The 19,470-nt window shown below is 46.0% G+C and overlaps 1 protein-coding gene across 10 annotated transcripts in view; it reads left to right on the forward strand.

Moving 5' to 3' along the window:
• EHMT1 (euchromatic histone lysine methyltransferase 1) overlaps positions 1–19,470 on the forward strand; it is a 1,124,912-nt gene that overhangs the window by 248,556 nt on the left and 856,886 nt on the right. For all 10 annotated transcript variants that reach the window (XM_085611576.1, XM_085611658.1, XM_085611650.1 and 7 more), the window contains one exon: positions 8,672–9,243. In XM_085611576.1, coding sequence (XP_085467702.1) covers positions 8,672–9,243 — 572 coding nt within the window. The remainder of the gene's footprint in view (positions 1–8,671; positions 9,244–19,470) is intronic.

The following is a 19,470-nucleotide window of genomic DNA, read 5'->3' on the forward strand; positions in this document are numbered from 1 at the left end:
ACTTACACACTTGGCAGCAGTACCAGCTTTGCTAATGAATGTCCCGTTAAAAAACAAAACACATACATTGTCCCCTTCTTTGGGGTATCTCTCTAAAGAAGCTGTCTCTGTCACTTGTAAACATAAAAACGAGTTCCCTTACAGTACTCCCTATTCTGGGCCTTCTCTTTGACAGTATTTATGAATCTCGCTCCTTTCCTCTGTCTCCTAGACCATTACTGTGGGGCCCCAGGGATCGAGAGTGTTTAGGCTCTGCATCGGAATGCAACCCTGCTGGCCTTCTACCTGCGACCCCATGGACTCAGCTTTCACCAAAAAACTGTCCCTGAATGGTTAATACTGACTTTGAGGTCCACTGCCTGAAAGCGAAGGGTGTGGTGGTAGTGCAGAAAGTTAAAAAAGAAACCAGCCTTCTTACCAGCCATTAATTGATTGAGTCACTTAAAGCTAGGGCCACTGGAATTATGTAAAGTTTCCTCAGCAGCGTTTTCCACATAATTATCAGTTTACTGCATTTGCTACAAGATCTGCAGATTTCAACAAAAAAAACTTTATTCTGGCTCAAACGGAACATAAGTTACTTAACGCATGACAGTGTTCCGGAGCAGTGGAAGGCCCTTTGCAAAGATTGACTGGTAATCTTGTAGTTGCTTACTGCTGTATTTGGGTGGTAAACTGGCATTAATGGGGCGAAATATTTCCCTTGACAGCATTACCTTGAGTTAAAAGGACAAAATAATGAAGTAATGCTAACCACAAAATGTGGTGCATTGTGCCGCATGATTTACCCTTTCTTGCTGCATAATTTAGTCAAACCTGATGCATAATTTTGTCCTTCTGCTGAATAATTCTAGTGGCTCTGCTTAAAGCTTCATGGGGGCAAAGATTTATTCTTTTTAAGATGTAATGTAAGGGTGTTCTCAGCTGAGAACTGGAATAGTGGAGACACTCACAAAAATGACTGCATTGGATACAGTTTGATTACTTCTAACTAAAAAGTATATTTTGTAAGAACTTGTTTTATCTCAATCACGGCATCATTTTGCAGCAGCCTAGCCATCTCTCTATGGCACTTTTCAGACAAACATTGAATTTTTTTATAGCGCTACTCATCGTTTACTCACATTCAGTTCTGTGATTTACATGGTAAACATTCTTTGTAGCAGACAAATTAACCCTCTGCGCTGCGTGGGTGGCACGGGTGCCCATGTGAGTGCACGGTGAGTGATGCAACAGTGTGCGAGTAGGGTAAGAGGAGTGACTGCAGTGGGAGTGAGGTGACCATATGGTTTTGGGTGTGGATGTAAGTGCAGAGTGGGAGGAATGAATGCATAGTTGGTGATGGGCTTGTGTGATTGAGATTGCAGATTGAGCAGTGAGGGGGACAGGTGAGGGAAGTGTCACATGAGTGCAGGGTGAGTAGTGTGCTCGTGTGACTGCAGGGTGAAGTACAGGGTGAACAGCACAAGTGCATTGAGAGTGCAGTGTGATCGCTGTAAGTGCAGGGTGAGCGTGAAAGTGAAGGGTGAGAATGAGGAGTGAGTTGTCTGAATGCAGGGTGCATTACCAGACACTTGAAGTAAATCAGCATGTTATTGACCGCAGCATAGGGTTTCAGATCGAAGTTAAAATATTGCTATTATGACATTAATCAGGGATTGAGGGTGGAGGAAATAAATATTGTGCTGATCCTGCAACAAACTTCCAGTCTTATGATTCGGGTTGCCAGCTCATTATTTTGATGTCGCAGACGGTACAAAATAAACAGTCGCCTAACGCCGTATTTTCAGCACTTATCTGTGCGTATTTAGAACAGCAAATATTAATAGAAAGCACTTTTAATTGTGTTCTAGGGCGGCCTGAGTGATTCATGACTGATCATTAAAGGGAACAAAGACAGAAAAGTCACATTACAAATGAATACATAACTTTTTATTTATAACCCTATTTAGTGTCAAGACGAGGTCTTTGCAGGTTCTTAAAACACATGGCTGGCATTTTTCTTTTGGCAACCCCACTTTATATTCCTTTTCATGACATTCATTCTCACACTAGTAAATGTAAAATGCAAACTGTAAGTAATAGGCAGAGTGGGGGCACAGGGGGTACTGGAACCAGAGAAAAACTAAGGCTTGGTAACCAGTTTACAAAGGTATGTAAATATGCACATGGTCTATAAAGACCTGTGAAAAACTCGGGTGTGCTGGAGATGAGACTCCAGACACTGCCCAGCCAAGCTCACAGCAGCTTACTCACTGAACTTGGGCCCCACAGCACTCCAATTACTCCGAAGCCCTTGAAGTGAGATCAAAGACAGCCAGGAAATGCAGCAAATAAACATCACTGCACTTCCAGGCCATCTTCATTTACATGTACTTGCAGAGGCATTTAAGCCCCCCTGGGAAGTAATCCACGCCCACACCCCAGGGAGGCGCACCCCACAGTTGTAGAGGGTCCAGCAATTTTAGGCCAGAATAGGTAATATACAGAGGTGATGACATTGGAATCTTTTTCTAGAGCTGACCGTGTAAGGTAAGTATCAAAAGTAGATGGATTTGAGTACGTTGTGAGAGTGATTTAGTGGCATAGTCGTTCGAACACCTTTAGTTCAGAATACAAGGATATCAAAGCAAGGTTTAGTTAAATGGATTTGTGTCCTGCATAATTATAGCATACGCTTTGGTGAATAGGCAGCCCTCACCTGATGTCAGAGCAACCACCACCTCATTGCAAACATGATGGACGGTGTGCTGACACTTTTAAACCACTCACCGCCCCCATTCACAAATCTGGATTTAATCCATCGTTCTTTTGCTCACTATGCCACCCCAATTTGGACCCAGTTATATGCAAATCAGTCTTGACCCTGTGCCTCAAGGCAACAGTCCAGCCTGAACTGCCAGGCCAGGTTCTCCCTGGACAGGAATCAAGCATCCTGGGACTGGTTTTGGGGTATTAACCCATATCAGCCAGGCTAGCTTGAACCCAGTGGCACAGCAAGCAAGGGACCCACGACATTCCCTTGACCACGTAGAGCGAACATAGCAAACACAACAAGGTGATGGACATAAACTTTTCAACCACTCACCCCAAGTAACACATCTGGCTTTAATCCATTGGTCCTTTGCTCATTTTGCCACCCCAGTTTAGACCCAGCCATTATCCCTCATTAACTTGATGATTGATTTAACTTAGTCACTGGGGGTGAGTGTCTGAAAAGTTTCAGCGCTCCTTCCATTATCTCCTTGTGTTTGCTTTGTTTTCCCTAAGTTTACAGGGTATGCCCAGACATGGTTCCCTTGCTCACTTTGCCACTGGATTCAAGCTAGCATGGCTGATGAGGGATGTTACCCTGAAACCGGTCCAAGGATGCTGGTTTCTGGTCCAGGGAAGACCTGGCTTGGCGGTTTGGGCTGGACTGTTCCCTGATTTGCATATGGCTGGGTCTGAACTGGAGTGGCGAACTGAGCTAAAGAACAATAATGGATTCAACCCAGATCCAATAGTGACTGGGGGTGATTGTCTGAAAAGTTTCAGCGCTCCGTCTGCCATCTCCTTGTGTTTAGCAGAGTTCAGAGGCCACACAATGTGACGCAGGGTATGGTTCCATTAATCCCTTGCTAACTTCTATTGTACACTTTCTAGCGATTACAAGAAAGTGACTGTACAATATAAACATGTTACTATTGCTGTGATACTGCACCATCAAGCCTTTACAAGGACTAATTAATTTGAAAAATAATTACATTCTATGATAAGGTGTTATTATGAGAAGGGTTGTTTTTGGTATGAGGGGTGGTCATAAAACCCAATGTGAGCGTCGGGTGTGGTAGAGGGAGTGCAGTGCTGGGTAAACAGTGATTAAAACTAGCTATTATTTGGCCACAGTGTGACAGCAATATTTGAGTTACAAGCTTTGATTTTGAGGTGTAGACTTCCCTCATGTACCACAGGTGTGGAAATCAATGCAAGGCCATTAACCCCTTCAGCGCGGCGCGGATTTCCGCGCCGCGCTGAAGATTCCGTGCGCGGGCGGGGCCATGACGGAGCGGTTCCGTCATGCGCACAGCGCAACCGACGCACGTGACGGAACCGCTCCGTCACAAGCGTCGCACAGGTTAATCAGTCTCTGTTGATATCAACAGTACTTGTAGTTCAAAATTTGGCTCTATGTACCCCAAATGGTCCCTCCTTTCAGAGTTGGTTTAACAGACCTTCCTTCTAGTGCCCATGTGAGTATTTTAAACTGATACCAGTCTGAGACTCAAACTTTCACACCAGTCAGTTTCATGAACACGATTGTACATGATGAGGTTGTTCTTCTTGACCATCACCTATGATTTTTGATAAGATCTGGAAATCTTTTGGATCGTAGTCTAAATAGTGAAATGAAATGAAATGAAAAAAGTATTTGATTAAGCGCACTGCGGCCAAGCGGCTTCCTGGCGCTGGTAGCAAGAGCAACAGTCACAGAAACAGCCCGAAGGAGTTAGCCGGAGTACGCCTGAGAAAACAGAAAAGTTTTCAAAGATTTACGAAAATGGGAATAAATGGGAATGGATCGCATGGACAGGGGAAGGCTATTCCAGAAACGGGGGGCCAAAACAGAAAAGCGTGTGCCTCCAGTTCTGGTTTTGCGGAAACGGGGGACATTAAGAAGGGCCAAAGATGAAGAGCGGAGAGTGCGAACCGGAGTGTGAGAAGAAATAAGGGAACATATGAATGCAGGAGCAGAGCGGGCAAGGGCCAAAAAAACCAGACAACCCATTTTAAAAAGAGAACGCTGAAGAACAGGGAGCCAGTGAAGAGACCTGAGGACGGGAGTGATATGATGGGTTTTGGGAAGGTGAAAAATGAGACGGGCGGCCTGGTTCTGAATAGCTTGCAAGCGGCGTGATTCGTAGGCTGGGATGCCCACGTACAAGCTATTCCCGTAGTCAAGACGGGAGGTAATCAGGGCCGTGATGATGATTTTGAGTGCCTCTGAGGAAAAGAAGCGGGAGATCTTTCGAATAAGGCGAAGGGATAGAAAGCAAGAGGAAACAACAGAGCTGATTTGTGCATGCATGGAGAGATCATGACTGACCTGAATACCCAGAGTTCTGACTGAGGAGACGGGAGTGGGAAGAGGGCCAAAAGAAGAGGGCCAAAAAGCAGAAGACCAGGGGCTGGAAGAGCCGCCCGTCAAGACCAACTCGGTCTTGTCCGGGTTAAGCTTGAGATGGTTGGAGCTCATCCAATCCGAGATAAAGACCAAGGTAGAGCGAAATTTAGAAGAAGACAGAGATGAAGAGGAAAGATCAAAGACAAGCTGGAGGTCGTCCGCATAGTTGTACACGGAGACCCCCTGAGCAAGAAGAGCGGAGATAAGAGGGTGAATGTATAGATTAAATAGCAGAGGAGAAAGAGAGGAACCTTGGGGAACACCACAGGAAACCAAGCGGGGGGGAGCAGAAAAGCCAGACAGGTGAACAGCCTGAGAGCGGCCAGAGAGAAAGGAGGCAAGCCAAGAGAAAGCAAGGCCCCGAATGCCCGCTGCGCTGACACGGTCAAGAAGGATGGAATGGTCGACCGTGTCAAACGCAGCGGATAGATCAAGGAGAACCAGGGCTTGAGGAAGAGAGGAATCAGCCTTAAGTTTCAGCTCATCGAGGACAGCCAAAACCACTGACTCAGTGGAGTGGCCTCGACGAAAGCCTGCCTGATGAGAGGCCAGGACATGGTTCTCCTCAATGTAAGCAGAGAGGCAAGAGGTGACATAGCTCTCTAAGACCTTGCCAAGATAGGGAAGAAGGGAAATAGGCCTGAAGTTAGAGGGAAGTGAAGGGTCAAGGCCAGGTTTTTTTAAAATGGGCAGGACAATAGCGGTTTTGAAGAAAGAGGGGACTAAGCCCAAGGCAAGAGAAGCATTAAGGAAAGAAAGAGGGGGAGAAGGACAGTTGGTGAATAGAGCTCTTAAAATCCGGGCCGGAGCGCAGTCAGCTGGAGAGCCTGACTTGATCTTAGCGAGCAGAGTAAGAAATGTGTCCGAAGAAATAGGGGGAAAAGAATCAAAAGTAGAAGAAAGAACCGAAAAAGGGGAAGTAGGAGTAGGGGGAGGGAGCAAGGGGATGTTGGCTTTAATCTTAATGATCTTCTCGATGAAGAATTCATTAAGCGAAGAGCAGAGGTCTTGAGAAGGGAAAGGAGTGGAGTTGGTACGATTCGAGAAAGCCAGATCTTTGACCAAGGAGAAAATCTCCTTGGATTTATTGGCAGAGAGAGCCACTTTCTCAGAAAAGTAGTTGGTTTTGGCCAAGAGGACGGCCCGCTTGTATTCCAGGAGAAGATGTTTATATTGGGCCCGGAGAACGGGGCAGTAATTTCGTCTCCAATGGCGCTCAGAGCGTCTCAGATCTAATTTCAACGCTTTAAGCTCGGTATTAAACCACTTATGAGCGTCATAGGGACGAACGGCCTTAGTTTTCCCAAGCGGGGCGACCAGGTCGCAAGAGGAGGACAGCCAGGTGTTAAGCGCTTCAGCTTGGGAGTCCAAGGAGAGTTCAGAAAGATCGGGAGTAGAAGAAGCAAGAGAAAGAGAAAGAGAGTTGAGGTCAATCCGATTCCAGTTTCGAACAACAAGGTTTTTGGGTAGGGAGGGCCTGTCGGGAGCACCAAGAGTGATGGAAAAGGATATAAGGGAGTGATCAGACCAGGTGCAGGGAGAAATGCTGGGGGAAGAGAGCGTACAACTTGAAGACCAAATCTGGTCAAGTGTATGACCCTGGACATGGGTAGGGCCAACGACATGGGGATGAAAATTAAGACACTGAAGAGTAGCCGAGAAATCCTTGGAGGACAAGTCCTCCTTAGCGTCACCCGGCCAAAAATTAAAGTCCCCCAACAGGAGAACCGAAGAATTGTTGACCACAAGTGTTGCAAGGAGTTCCTGAAGGGTAGCAACGAACAGGGGCATGTGCTGGGGAGGACGGTACAAAAGGACAACCGTGAGAGGGGCAGGGAGATTAAGTGAACGAGCGACCAGAAAATCCACATTGGGTATAGGTGAGTGAGGGAGAAGCTGAAACTGTAAGCTGGAGCGAACTATCATGGCCACACCGCCACCCATCTTGCCGTCGGGGCGATCCGACCGGAGGGCGTAATAGGAGGAGGGAAGAATGGCCAGGACGTCAGGAAGAGAGTCGGACGAAAACCACGTTTCAGTAAGAAAAAGAAAGTCAGGGGACTCAGTGTGCAGCAGGTTAAATAGTTCCAATTGATGTTTGACAGCTGACCGAGTGTTAATTAAGAGAGCCGAGGCAGAATTGGGAGAGATAGAAATAGACGATGCAGAGGTATCTAACAAAAGTGTGTTTACAATTGTTGTAAAAGTATTTTTTTGTCTCTCTTCAGAAGTATTTCTACAAAAAATATGACTTTGGAAGGAGGTCTTTTGCTCACGTTTGAGGTAGAACACCGGAGTGTCACCAAAACATTTCAATATCCTATGAAGTTTCCGTTTCCTACAGGCTTTGTGTTTTTTTGCATATTGTACATTAAAAAAGTCCAGGCCTTTGTGCCAAGAAGGGCGAAACACGTGTATCCTGTCTTGCTGCTTGCTTCACAAAGAAACAAGCATGGAACAGAAACAACCTTGAGAAATTGTGATTAATAAAGAAAAGTACTTCGCACAAATACCCTAGGAGTAAGCCAGACTTAAGGCAATAGTTTATACAAGGTGATCACCATTCTATACCCCTTCTCTCCAGATTTCACAGAGGGACTGCTATGAAACCTGTTCACATACTGGTACTGTTTTGATTTGCCTTAATTAAAATGTGAATTTGTGGAAGACACTGTGCTGGAAAATGAAGTTGCATGCATTTGCAATACTAGCGCATTGGTATCTTGCTGATATTCACCTTTTCTCCTTTCCTGAGGTTGTGACATTAATTACTATTGATTAAGTTTGAAACTCTAACCAGTTGGGCCTCTGAGAGGAGTTGACCTGTGTGTGTCTCCTCCTCTTTGGCTCATCGGAGCCACTTAGAGGGGTGGATGGACTAAAGCAGTAAATACCTATTTCAGTGTTAATTGAGTGTATAGCTACACTGCTATGTGAACTGTGCCTAACAAGGATCCTAAGCCTGACCACTGGCAATAATTCAAGCATGTGAAACTATGAAAGATAAAAACGTTGGCGAGCTGTTGCTACGGGCGCCCACCATTTCTTTTCTGCTTGCTGAAAATTAAGTCAGGTTGGTTTTGGAGCAATGTGCTTTACTTTTTTATTAATGATGATTGCAGGGTAGAAAATGCTGGGCTATTCAGATGATTAATTGTTGCTGAAGGATGTTTTCCGGGTGTGTGGGCACACTCCATAGGAGTTCAGGGCTCAAGAAAGGCACATGCTACTCAGGGTTGTTGAACTCGTTTTTGTAAATGTACTTTTACAATAAACCTCTGGCGAAACAAATACCTCTTTGCCACTTAAGACCAGTTTATGCAGAATACAAGGGCAAGCAGATTGGATGCAAAAGGAAGATTTGAATGAATTCAAATTGCTGTACTTTAGCAGGTATAGTTAAGTGGGTATAAAAGTTTGTGACATAATGGTCAATCTATATATAGAAATTGTAGGCATCACTGTATTATTTTGTGATTAGTAACCACTTAATTTTTTTTTCTTCAGTGAGTGATGCAATGGCTGCAGACGAGAGTTCACCAGAGAAGTACCAAGGGGACCCAGCAATGGCTGCAGATGGTGAAACAAATGGATTGTGCAAAAGAACTGATTCCAGCAGCCGTACAATCCCCACCAAAAACTCTCAGGACAGTACAACAGCCATCCCACTAGAGCACAGTAACAAGGTTAGCTGGATCGCGGAAAACGGAATCTCTGAGACAGCAGGCGACTCTGGAAACGAGATCTACTTGAAAGTAAATGATCCCACACAGACTTCTCTTGTAGGGAGCAATGGGTATTTTTTTCATAAAAAGACTGCCCCAGAGCAGCCTCCCAGGACTACATGCCCCACAGCCCTGTCCCTCTCTGGGCATGCTGCAAAATCTCTGCCTGGTGGACCTAGCAAATCAAAAATTCCAGTAACATTAAACATACCAACGCCAAATGTATTGTCTGCCACATTGAGGGAAGAGAACAGCGAAATAGAGGACAAAACGCCAAGTGCTGCTGCTGTTCCCGCCTCTGAACTGAGGGTCCATAGAGCAAGGAAGACCATGCCCCGCTCTAGCCCTAACCTGGTAATGTACCTTAAGATTCCTAAATAATTACTCTAAATTTGTACACGCCAGTCATTTATAATCCGAGCTACTGGAACTAGGTGATAATGGTCTTCCATTTTTATGTGGCTGGTTCACTAAGTTATGCAACAAGACTTGCCAGATTATGCTACATTATGCAGTACCATCTCACTATTTTGTCATTTTAATGGGCATTGCTATAAAAGAAATCTTAAAGCTACACGAAATAGAAAAGCTTCTCAAACAGTATAAACACAACCAAATCCTACTGAAATGTTTTTACTAGGAATGGTTTTGACCTGCATAGAAGCACTGGGACTCCATTTTACTAGCACAATCCTTCTAAATTTCAGAGGAAAATGGTTGCATACAATGTTGCACTCATCCGAAAATAAGCCAACGTTTGGAAAGATTATTTAATAAAAAGTATGCACATTCATTCTTCATATCCCAATTCTGTTTTAGAGATGTTCTTCAGTTTTTATAATATGGGCTTTTAGAAATCCCCTAATATGGGCTTTAGAAGTTCCCCTTTATGAAATATCATGCCAAACCAGAGTTTACATTTTATTTGTATAATCAAAGGTTCTCGGCAGAAGAGTCTGTATAAGATTCAATACACTAGACTTTTAAAAGAGAACTAAAGTAATGTTTTTGGTACTTGGAGCGCCCTCTTGAAATAATTGCTTTTTTGAGATTAGTCTCAATGTCAACACATGGATTTGCAGAACAAAATGAAACAAAACATTTTCCTGACAAAGCAATTATGAATTGCAAACTTTTAGAATTGCATTTATTTATGTGTTTATTTCCTGTTGCAGACAAATATTCACCCAGAGGTATTTAAATGGGACATTAATACCGTCTGGAAAAAGGTTTCACTTCATTTGTGCCCTTCTAATACTTAGGTACAGCAGTCAACAATTCCGAGGTGCTGAATTAATCTTTTCAAAGTGTCTCTCAAAGCGCTGCCAGCAATTTGTGTTTTGCAAGTAGTTTTTAATCCATTTAAGCCAGAAATATAGGGCCCAATTACGGTGTCTGTCGAACAGACACAATGGCACATCTGTGTCGGTCCCACCGACTTCTGCCCCTGCAGTCCGCTTACCGCAATGCAGCGGGCGGAGGCATCGGTCGGATGGACTGTCTGCGGCGCTTCCGACGGGCTCAAGGTGCCCACCAGTAGGCACCATAATCACCCAATGACTGCAGAGCCAGGCTCGGCTCCGCCGTCGGGATTATGATACTAAGGTCGGGCGGTTCCAGACCGATACGCCATGACATCGTAATGAGCCCCTTATTTGTTAAAATCTACAAATGATGAACAAGTGGCAAGTGCGATGCAACGCATGTAGGATTTTACAGTGGCCCAAATTATAGTATATGTTCACATAGCTGGGAACATACCCTTTAAAAATGGCTTCAGATCTCTATTCTGTCTGTGTGAATTCCTGATTTAGGAAACCCACTGTTACGTTGTGTGAGAAGTTGGCCTGGCATATGCTGTCCACTAATGAAAGTGGGCACCTTGTACCAGTCCAAACAACCCTTACGGTGATTAGGTCTAAGATAACCTTTATAGAAAGCTATCCTAGTGGTAGCTATGGAGAGCAGCCTTCAGCCTAAGTCTTGAAGGAATGTTAAGCACCTTGTTTTACCAGAATGCAACCTTATATTATTGTTTAGATGAAAGGGAAACCACACAGTAGTTATAAAAATATGTATTTATTATATATAACACTCTAGTATCCTCTACACGAGGATAGAACACAAATCAAATAATACAGTTGCAAAGAATTAAACGTAAGTAGCACAATACACAGTAGGTTCCCGGGGGAGACCAAACCATATACTAAATAAGTAGTATAAGAACCCCTACTCGGGACTAGACCTAGTCTAGAAGGTGTAGAATCGCTGGGACCCCAAGGAACCACCCAAGGTCAGTGAGTAGGGACCCCACAAAGGACGGGTGCAGAGTGAGAACACGACCGCGTGCTCCGTACAATTCAAGGGGAAAGTCGCGGTTGGAAAATTGGAGATTAAGGACCCTTCCCAGCAGATTACGAAGGCAACCCTAGGAATTTAAGAGGTTGGTGAGCCACCCCACCCGTGGATAACTTTGTACCAGAGTTACCTATCCCAGAGGAGCCGGGTGCATATGCACGAAGTGGCGTCAGAAACCTTCGTCGTTCTCTATGGATGTCGACAAAGAAATGCTGCAGCTGGAAGTACGAAAAGTGTCCGGTGGAATCCAAACGTGGATTCTAGATGAGAAGAACTTGAAAGCAGAGGGTTAGACGACCAGGAGCCAGATACGAGCTGTGCCACGAAGCATGTTAAGTGCTGAGGGGTCGGCGTCCGGCGTTAGGACCAATAAGCCTTGGCAGCGGCAAACAACGTAGATGGTCAAATTCGGTGTCGATCTGGCCCAGCAAGGACCAGGAGACTCACCACAGCAACAGGAGTCAGGACAGGCCTGGAGCAACTAGGGGAGCCGAAATAAAGCAAAGTTGACCTTAAAGTGGACCCAGAGGCTGAAGGCACAGGAGTCGCGAGGGGACCTTAGGCAGTTTCACAGGATACTAGCTAGCAGGGCACAGAGTGCACGGAAGCCGGAGTCCTTCTCAGAAAAGATGTGCTGGGGTCAAGCTACAAATGGCCCAAAGTACGGAATTGTTTTACGATAACAAGCATGTGCAGCAGCAAATACACGCGGTGCACAGGGGTACGGGTTATACGGTTCCCACAAGGGATATCTGCCTAAAACTCGGTAAGAGGGCAGCTCGACCTCGGAGACCTTCAGAAACCCACCTCCTGTGTTGCTGGAGCCCTTGGAGTCCGCAGGAGCTCAGGATCAGCAAACCGGTCAGATGCGTTACGGTGCCTGCGTTTGCAGGGGAGTTACTCCTTCACTCCAAGGAAGATTCTTCTGTTGTCTTGGAAGTCCACAGGGTCCTGCACGGAGCCTGTATGGATCACGGACACTGGCGAGACTGGTGACGGCAAGGGAAGACGAGTTCGAGCCCAACGGAGGTCCAGCGAAGTCCAGCGGGTCCAGACAGTTGAAGTGTAGTGGTATCTTCTTGCAGAATCTTGTCCACGTATAATCTAATGTCCTGTATCCAGGTAACCCAGTCAGTCAAATTCACTTTATTCGGTTAATTAAAACCATAAAATCATACTACAAAAAATACTTAAAGTATTTCAATTGCACGACATCAACAAGGTACAAAAAAGATTTAGTATGATCATATACAAAACACATCATGATAGAAAAGTTAAAAATTTCTCGAGGTTAAAAATTATCTAATTCATAGTGATCCTTTTTTTCTTTATTCTGACCGCTGCAGTCAGAAAACTAGCAATGTTAAAAATTTCCCACACATTCGTCAGCATCTGTAAATACATAAAAGCAGGTCTAGCCTGTAAAAATCCTTTGCCCCTTAAAATAGGTAAAATGAACTGCCGAATATGGATAAAATGTTCACAAATAAGGTAAAATGCATTGAGTCCTGGGTCGAAAAACTATGAACAAACACCCAGGTCCTCAATCTTTTTTCATCCCTTCGGTTCGGCCAGAAGTAAATGTATTTGATTGAATCTAAATCTTACTAAAAGGGAAACGGTGATGCTGATTTGTGACTAAGTTTAAATAGGGTTCCATGGTACTTGAAGTGGACAATAATTGATGTGTCCCGACCAACGGTTTTTTAAGCTCACTGGCCTCCCTATCCATCTGAGCAACTTGAAACAACGTATTTTCAGCCCAAATCAAATCTGCTTTAATCAAGTTTTCTGGGGAATTAAACATTTCTGGCCTTCCTAGATTGGTAGCGAGCTTTATTACATGGCTCAGCCAAGGCATACTGCTTGCATAATCAAGTGCTAAACAATCACGAATGATTTCACGATTCATCCCTAGCTCTGGGTTTGTTCAAATGCCTATCCACTTTAATAAGGGTGCCATGCTGATTAGGTCAGATACAAAGCATAACCCAGTTTCTTGATGGATTATAAAAGAGGATGTTGACTGTGGGACAGATAACAAGTTTCTAAAATTTATTTTCAACTATTTGAATGTTCCTCGATTCCCTGTATCCCCATATGTCAGATCCATAACATGCTATGGCAATACATTGGGCCCTATAGATGTTTAACATTGCTTGCATAGACTTTGCCCCCAATTTGCGGGCAAAGTCAAGAACAGCTAAGGTGGATCTGGCCATGACATTTCTTTTGGCTTTCATTTGTGGAATCCACGATCCCCTTTCATCAAATCAAACCCCTAAATAATTAAACAAATTAACCCATGATATCATATTGTTTTCACAAACAAGAGTCTTTAGGTTCGAGGCATATGAGCTGCAGATCACACACTAAGGATAAGATTGCCATCTGATGTTGGGCTCGGATGATTGCAGGTTGTTGTTGTCTTCGGAAGAAGTCTTTGGTCACGAGATTGGTGACTCCTCCCCTGGACAACAGTGCGCATGGGCATCCACTCCATCCTCAGATTGTTTTTTTCCGCCATTGGGTTCGGATGAACTTTTTTCCGCTCCAGCAGAAAACTTATTACAATCACTACAACTCTCAAAACTTGAATACTCGACGTCGAACTCGATATCGGACCGACTCCGGACGTGGCTGATGGAAAGGACACCTTTTAAAAAATGCCCCCAATGTGGAGCAAAGTTCCTTCATAGCGATCACCACAAGGTCTGTAATTTGTGCCTTTCACCAGACCACAACGAATCCAGCTGTCCAGCCTGCGCCGCATTCCGTTCGAAGAAAACCATCCGGGACCGGAGAGCTCGACGCCATATCATGGCCAAGCCGGTTCCGGAACCAGAAGACATCTTTGCACAGGACGTCCCTGACGATGACTCCGAAGATCTCCAAATCGTGTCCGAGGCCGACGATTCAGATCCGGGGCAGCCTGTGAGTACCAGCCCCCCTACCCCAACACCACCCAAAAAGACATTGGTCAAGACTCTGCCAACTGGGCCCAGTCGCGCTCCAAAAACATCTTCTGAAGCCCCGCCCTCGGGTCCGGCTCCGAAGAAAAGTAAGCCTGCAGGTGACTCGGGCTCGAGCAAACCTCACGTCATTGTGCCTTCGGCACCAAAGCAGGCTTCGGGACCGAAAACTCCATCGGACCCGAAACGTCACTCGGTTCCGACATCTCCACCGGCACCGAAACGTTCTTCGGCGCCGAAATCTCCACCGACACCAAAAGGCTCGTCGGCACCGAAAACCTCGTCGGCACCGAAAGGTTCTTCGGCACCGAAAAAACCACCGGAACCGAAAAGTTCTTCGGCACCCAAAACATCTTCGGTGCCCAAACACGTCCAGAAAGACACGAAAAAGTCGGCGCCACAGCCGCTTTCGGACACTGAGGAACTCTTTCGACCTGATCCTAAGCAACAACGGATTTACATAAATCCAAAAACTGGACATGTCATAGCGGTGCCCTACAAGAAAAGGAAGCTGGACTCACCTCCTCCAGCACCTCCAAAGAAGAAGGCCTGTGCCACTTCACCCTTACGTCCTGCCTCTCCTACATTACCCCCTATTCCATCCCCCCCACCCCCACCGCCTGCACCTCTACCATCTCCTTCTCATACACCACCTCCACAGGATGATGATGATTTTGGGGGAGGGGGAGACCCAGATTTCTTCACTTATCCCACTGATCCTACTGATCCCTTTACACTCCCGGACACAGCACCAGTAGATGACTGGACTTACCCTGTGCCTGACCCCGCTCCATACCCCTCAAAACCCTCCCCTCCTGATGACCATTTAGGGTTCGGTCAGCTTATTAACAGAGCAGCGTCATTTCATGGTGTCACCATGCACACCGACACTCCTGAGGAGGATTTTCTACTTGACGCTTTTGAGCAGTCCCAGAAAACAGTCCACATTCTACCCATGATTAAGGGAGTGATAAAGCATGCCACTGAGGTCTTTAAAGACCCTGTCAGGGCCAGGGTTCTCAACCCCCGAATAGAGAAAAAATACAGACCAGCGCCACAAGATCCTGCGTACATCAAGGCGCAACTCCCCCTAGACTCACTAGTCGTCTCTAATGCCAGAAAAAGGGCCAACTCCCAAACAACCGGAGATACGCCGCCCCCAGACAAGGAGTCAAAACTCCTGGAGGCTTCCGGCAAAAGGGTTGCCGCTCAAGCGGCTAACCACTGGCGTATCGCAAATACACTAGCCCTATTGGCTCGTTATGATAGAGCCCATTATGATCAACTGGAGGATCTCTTGCAACACCTGCCTGAACCTTTCAAAACACAGGCCACTGACCTCATACAAGAAGGCAAACTAATATCCAGTGCCTCCATTAAATGTGCATTAGACGCGGCGGACACCGCCTCTAGGGCAGTCAACACAAGCGTATTGCTTAGACGCCACGCATGGCTGCGCATCTCCGGCTTCAAGCCGGAAGTACAAACCTCCATTCTTGCTCAACCCTTTAATCAGGAACAACTATTCGGACCGGCAGTGGACACTGCCCTAGAAAAGATGAAGAAAGATAATGAAACTGCAAAATCTATGGGAGCATTGCAGTCCACTCAACCCCGAGGCTCCTTTCGTCGCTCCTTTTATAGAGGAGCTTCCAAAAATGTGGGAACAGACAACTCTTCCACATTCAAAACATCAGGTCAAACATCCCCTAACAAAGGATATTTTAGAGGAGGGTACCGGGGAAACAATAATAAAGGCCGGGGACGGGGCAGCAACAACAACACCCGTTCCTCTACAGCCACCAAACAGTGACTTGCCACCACTCCCCCCAGACCATTCCACTCCAGTCGGGGGCAGACTTCAACAGTTCCTACCTGTCTGGAATACCATCACTACTGACAGGTGGGTAAGACAAATTATCCAATATGGCTACTGCCTCGAACTCATAAACCCGCCCCCAAACATACCACCCAGACACCGTCCCATGACGTCTCACCACCTCACGCTCCTCAAACAGGAAATACAGTCTTTGCTTCAGAAAAACGCAATAGAACCTGTTCCACTACAACATCAGGGCACAGGAGTATATTCTCTATACTTCCTCATTCCCAAAAAGGACAAAACCTTGAGACCCATACTGGACCTCAGACTACTGAACCAGTACATACAATCAGATCATTTCCACATGATCACTCTCCAACAGGTCCTTCCATTACTTCAACAAGGAGACTTCCTTGCCACATTAGACCTCAAGGGCGCATATTTTCACATCCCTATGCATCCCGCTCACAGGAAGTATCTACGATTCGTGGTAGACGGTCAACACTATCAGTTTACAGTTCTCCCATTCGGAGTAACAACTGCACCAAGGGTGTTCACAAAGTGCTTGGCAGTTGTGGCAGCGTATCTCAGGAGACAACAAATCCACGTCTTCCCCTACCTGGACGACTGGCTCATCAAAGCCAATACTCTAGACAAATGCGTTCACCACACCCACCGCACTATTCAAACCCTGCACAACTTGGGATTTACCATCAACTATCCCAAATCTCAACTACAACCCTCCCAAGTACAGCAATACCTGGGAGCCACCATAGACACAGCCAAAGCCGCAGCTTATCCCAGCATAGCCAGGATAGCCAACATACAGAGTGTGATAGAAACATTTCAAACACAACACTCTCTTCCCGCAAGAGTGTTCATGCAACTCTTAGGCATGATGGCGTCATGTATCTCCATAGTACCCTACGCACGCCTTCAAATGCGTCCCTTACAGGAATGTCTAGCACAACAGTGGAATCAGGCCCACGGACAACTTACCGATCTGGTGTTGGTGGACAGCCTCTCACTGAAGTGGTGGAACGCCATCAACCTCTCCAAAGGGCGGCCGTTCTTGGAGCCCCTTCCACAAGTTGTGCTGACCACCGACGCATCTCTCACAGGGTGGGGAGCCCACCTCCTTCAACACACCACTCAGGGACGGTGGACCATTCAACAAAAACAGTTCCACATCAATCACCTAGAACTTCTAGCGGTGTTCCTAGCACTGAAATCCTTCCAAGTGCATCTCCAGAACAAAACTGTCCTCATCCGCACGGACAACATGACCACAATGTATTACATACAGAAACAAGGAGGGACACATTCTCTGCAACTGTCCCAACTGGCGCAACAAATTTGGAGATGAGCAATTCCCCGGAACATCTACCTGCTAGCAGAACACCTCCCAGGGGTTCAGAACCAGGTGGCAGACCTCTTAAGTCGCCACACACAGCAGATACACGAATGGGAACTACACCCCAAAGTCTTACTCCCATTCTTCCAAAAGTGGGGACAACCAGACATAGACCTGTTCGCCACACCAGAAAACGCAAAATGCCCAACCTTCGCCGCCAGGTTCCCACACCCACGGTCAAAGGGCAATGCAATATGGATGAACTGGTCAGGCAGATTTGCGTACGCTTTTCCGCCTCTCCCTCTCATTCCATTTGAGGTACGCAAACTGAAACAACAGTCGCTGACACTCATCCTAGTGGCTCCCACTTGGGCACGTCAACCCTGGTTCACCACACTTTTGGAACTATCGCTAGTTCCACATCAAAAACTGCATCTCTCCCCGGATCTCTTAACCCAGAACCATGGAGAAATCAGACACCCAGATCCTCAAACACTGAACTTGGCAATCTGGCTCCTAAAGTCTTAGAGTTCGGGTACCTCAACCTTCCTCCAGACTGTATGAATATCATTAAAGAAGCCAGGAGACGTACTACTAGGGCATGCTATGCTGCAAAATGGAAACGATTTGCCATTTACTGCGCTAACAATAACATACAACCACTGGATGCTTCCATCCAAAACATCATTTGCTATTTATTACACTTGCAAAGATGCAATTTAGCGTATTCCTCTATACGTCTACATCTAGCGGCATTGGCTGCCTATTTGCAAAATAGACAACACCTGTCCCTCTTCAAGGTACCAGCCATTAAAGCATTTATGGAGGGTCTTAAAAGAATCATTCCTCCAAGGTTACCACCTTCCCCGGTATGGAACCTTAATATTGTTCTAACAAGGCTCATGGGTCCCCCATTTGAACCAATGCACAAATGCGAACTGCAGTTCCTAACATGGAAAGTGGCTTTCCTCATCGCAATCACATCCCTGCGAAGAGTAAGTGAGATACAAGCCTTAACTCTCGAAGAACCCTTCCTACAACTACATCGGAACAAAGTGGTTCTTAGGACGAATCCAAAATTCCTCCCTAAAGTCATTTCCCCTTTCCATCTAAACCAGTCAGTGGAACTGCCAGTCTTCTTCCCTAATCCAGACTCAGTAGCCGAGAGGGCACTTCATACCTTAGATGTTAAAAGAGCATTGCTCTATTACATCGACAGAACAAAACCTTTTCGGAAAACCAAGCAACTATTTGTTGCTTTCGCTCCACCACACAAAGGCAACCCTATTTCCAAATCGGGTATCGCCAGATGGATAGTCAAATGTATCCAAATATGTTACCACAAAGCTAAACGTACTCTTACCGTTCCCCCTAGGGCGCACTCCACGCGTAAAATAGGGGCCTCTATGGCATTCTTAGGGAACATTCCCTTAAAAGACATTTGCAAAGCAGCAACATGGTCTACTACACACACCTTCACTAAGCATTACTGTGTTGATGTGCAATCCAAACAACAAGCTTCAGTAGGCCAAGCTGTCGTAAAAACTCTATTCCAAACTGCTGCAACTGATACAGGTGACCACCGCTAGGGGAGACACTGCTATATAGTCTATCCTTAGTGTGTGATCTGCAGCTCATATGCCTCGAACGGAATATGCTACTTACCAGTATGCATCTGTTCTTGGCATGTAGAGCTGCAGAGCCACACACGCCCACCCGCCTCCCCGGGACCTGTATCTGTTCCAGCATTGTCTTACTTAGACACTACACATGGACATCCTTTCTCTTTACTTCTTACACACTCCATCATTTCCCATCATGGCGAAAAACAATCTGAGGATGGAGTGGATGCCCATGCGCACTGTTGTCCAGGGGAGGAGTCACCAATCTCGTGACCAAAGACTTCTTCCGAAGACAACAACAACCTGCAATCATCTGAGCCCAACACCAGATGGCGATCTTATCCTTAGTGTGTGGCTCTGCAGCTCTACATGCCAAGAACAGATGCATACTGGTAAGTAGCATATTCCTTTCCTTGGTTTACGTCCTAAGATCATTGTGTGTGATTTAGAAAA

The sequence above is a fragment of the Triturus cristatus genome, chromosome 1_2, assembly GCF_964204655.1.
Source record: "Triturus cristatus chromosome 1_2, aTriCri1.1, whole genome shotgun sequence".
NCBI classification, from domain to species: Eukaryota; Metazoa; Chordata; class Amphibia; order Caudata; family Salamandridae; genus Triturus; species Triturus cristatus.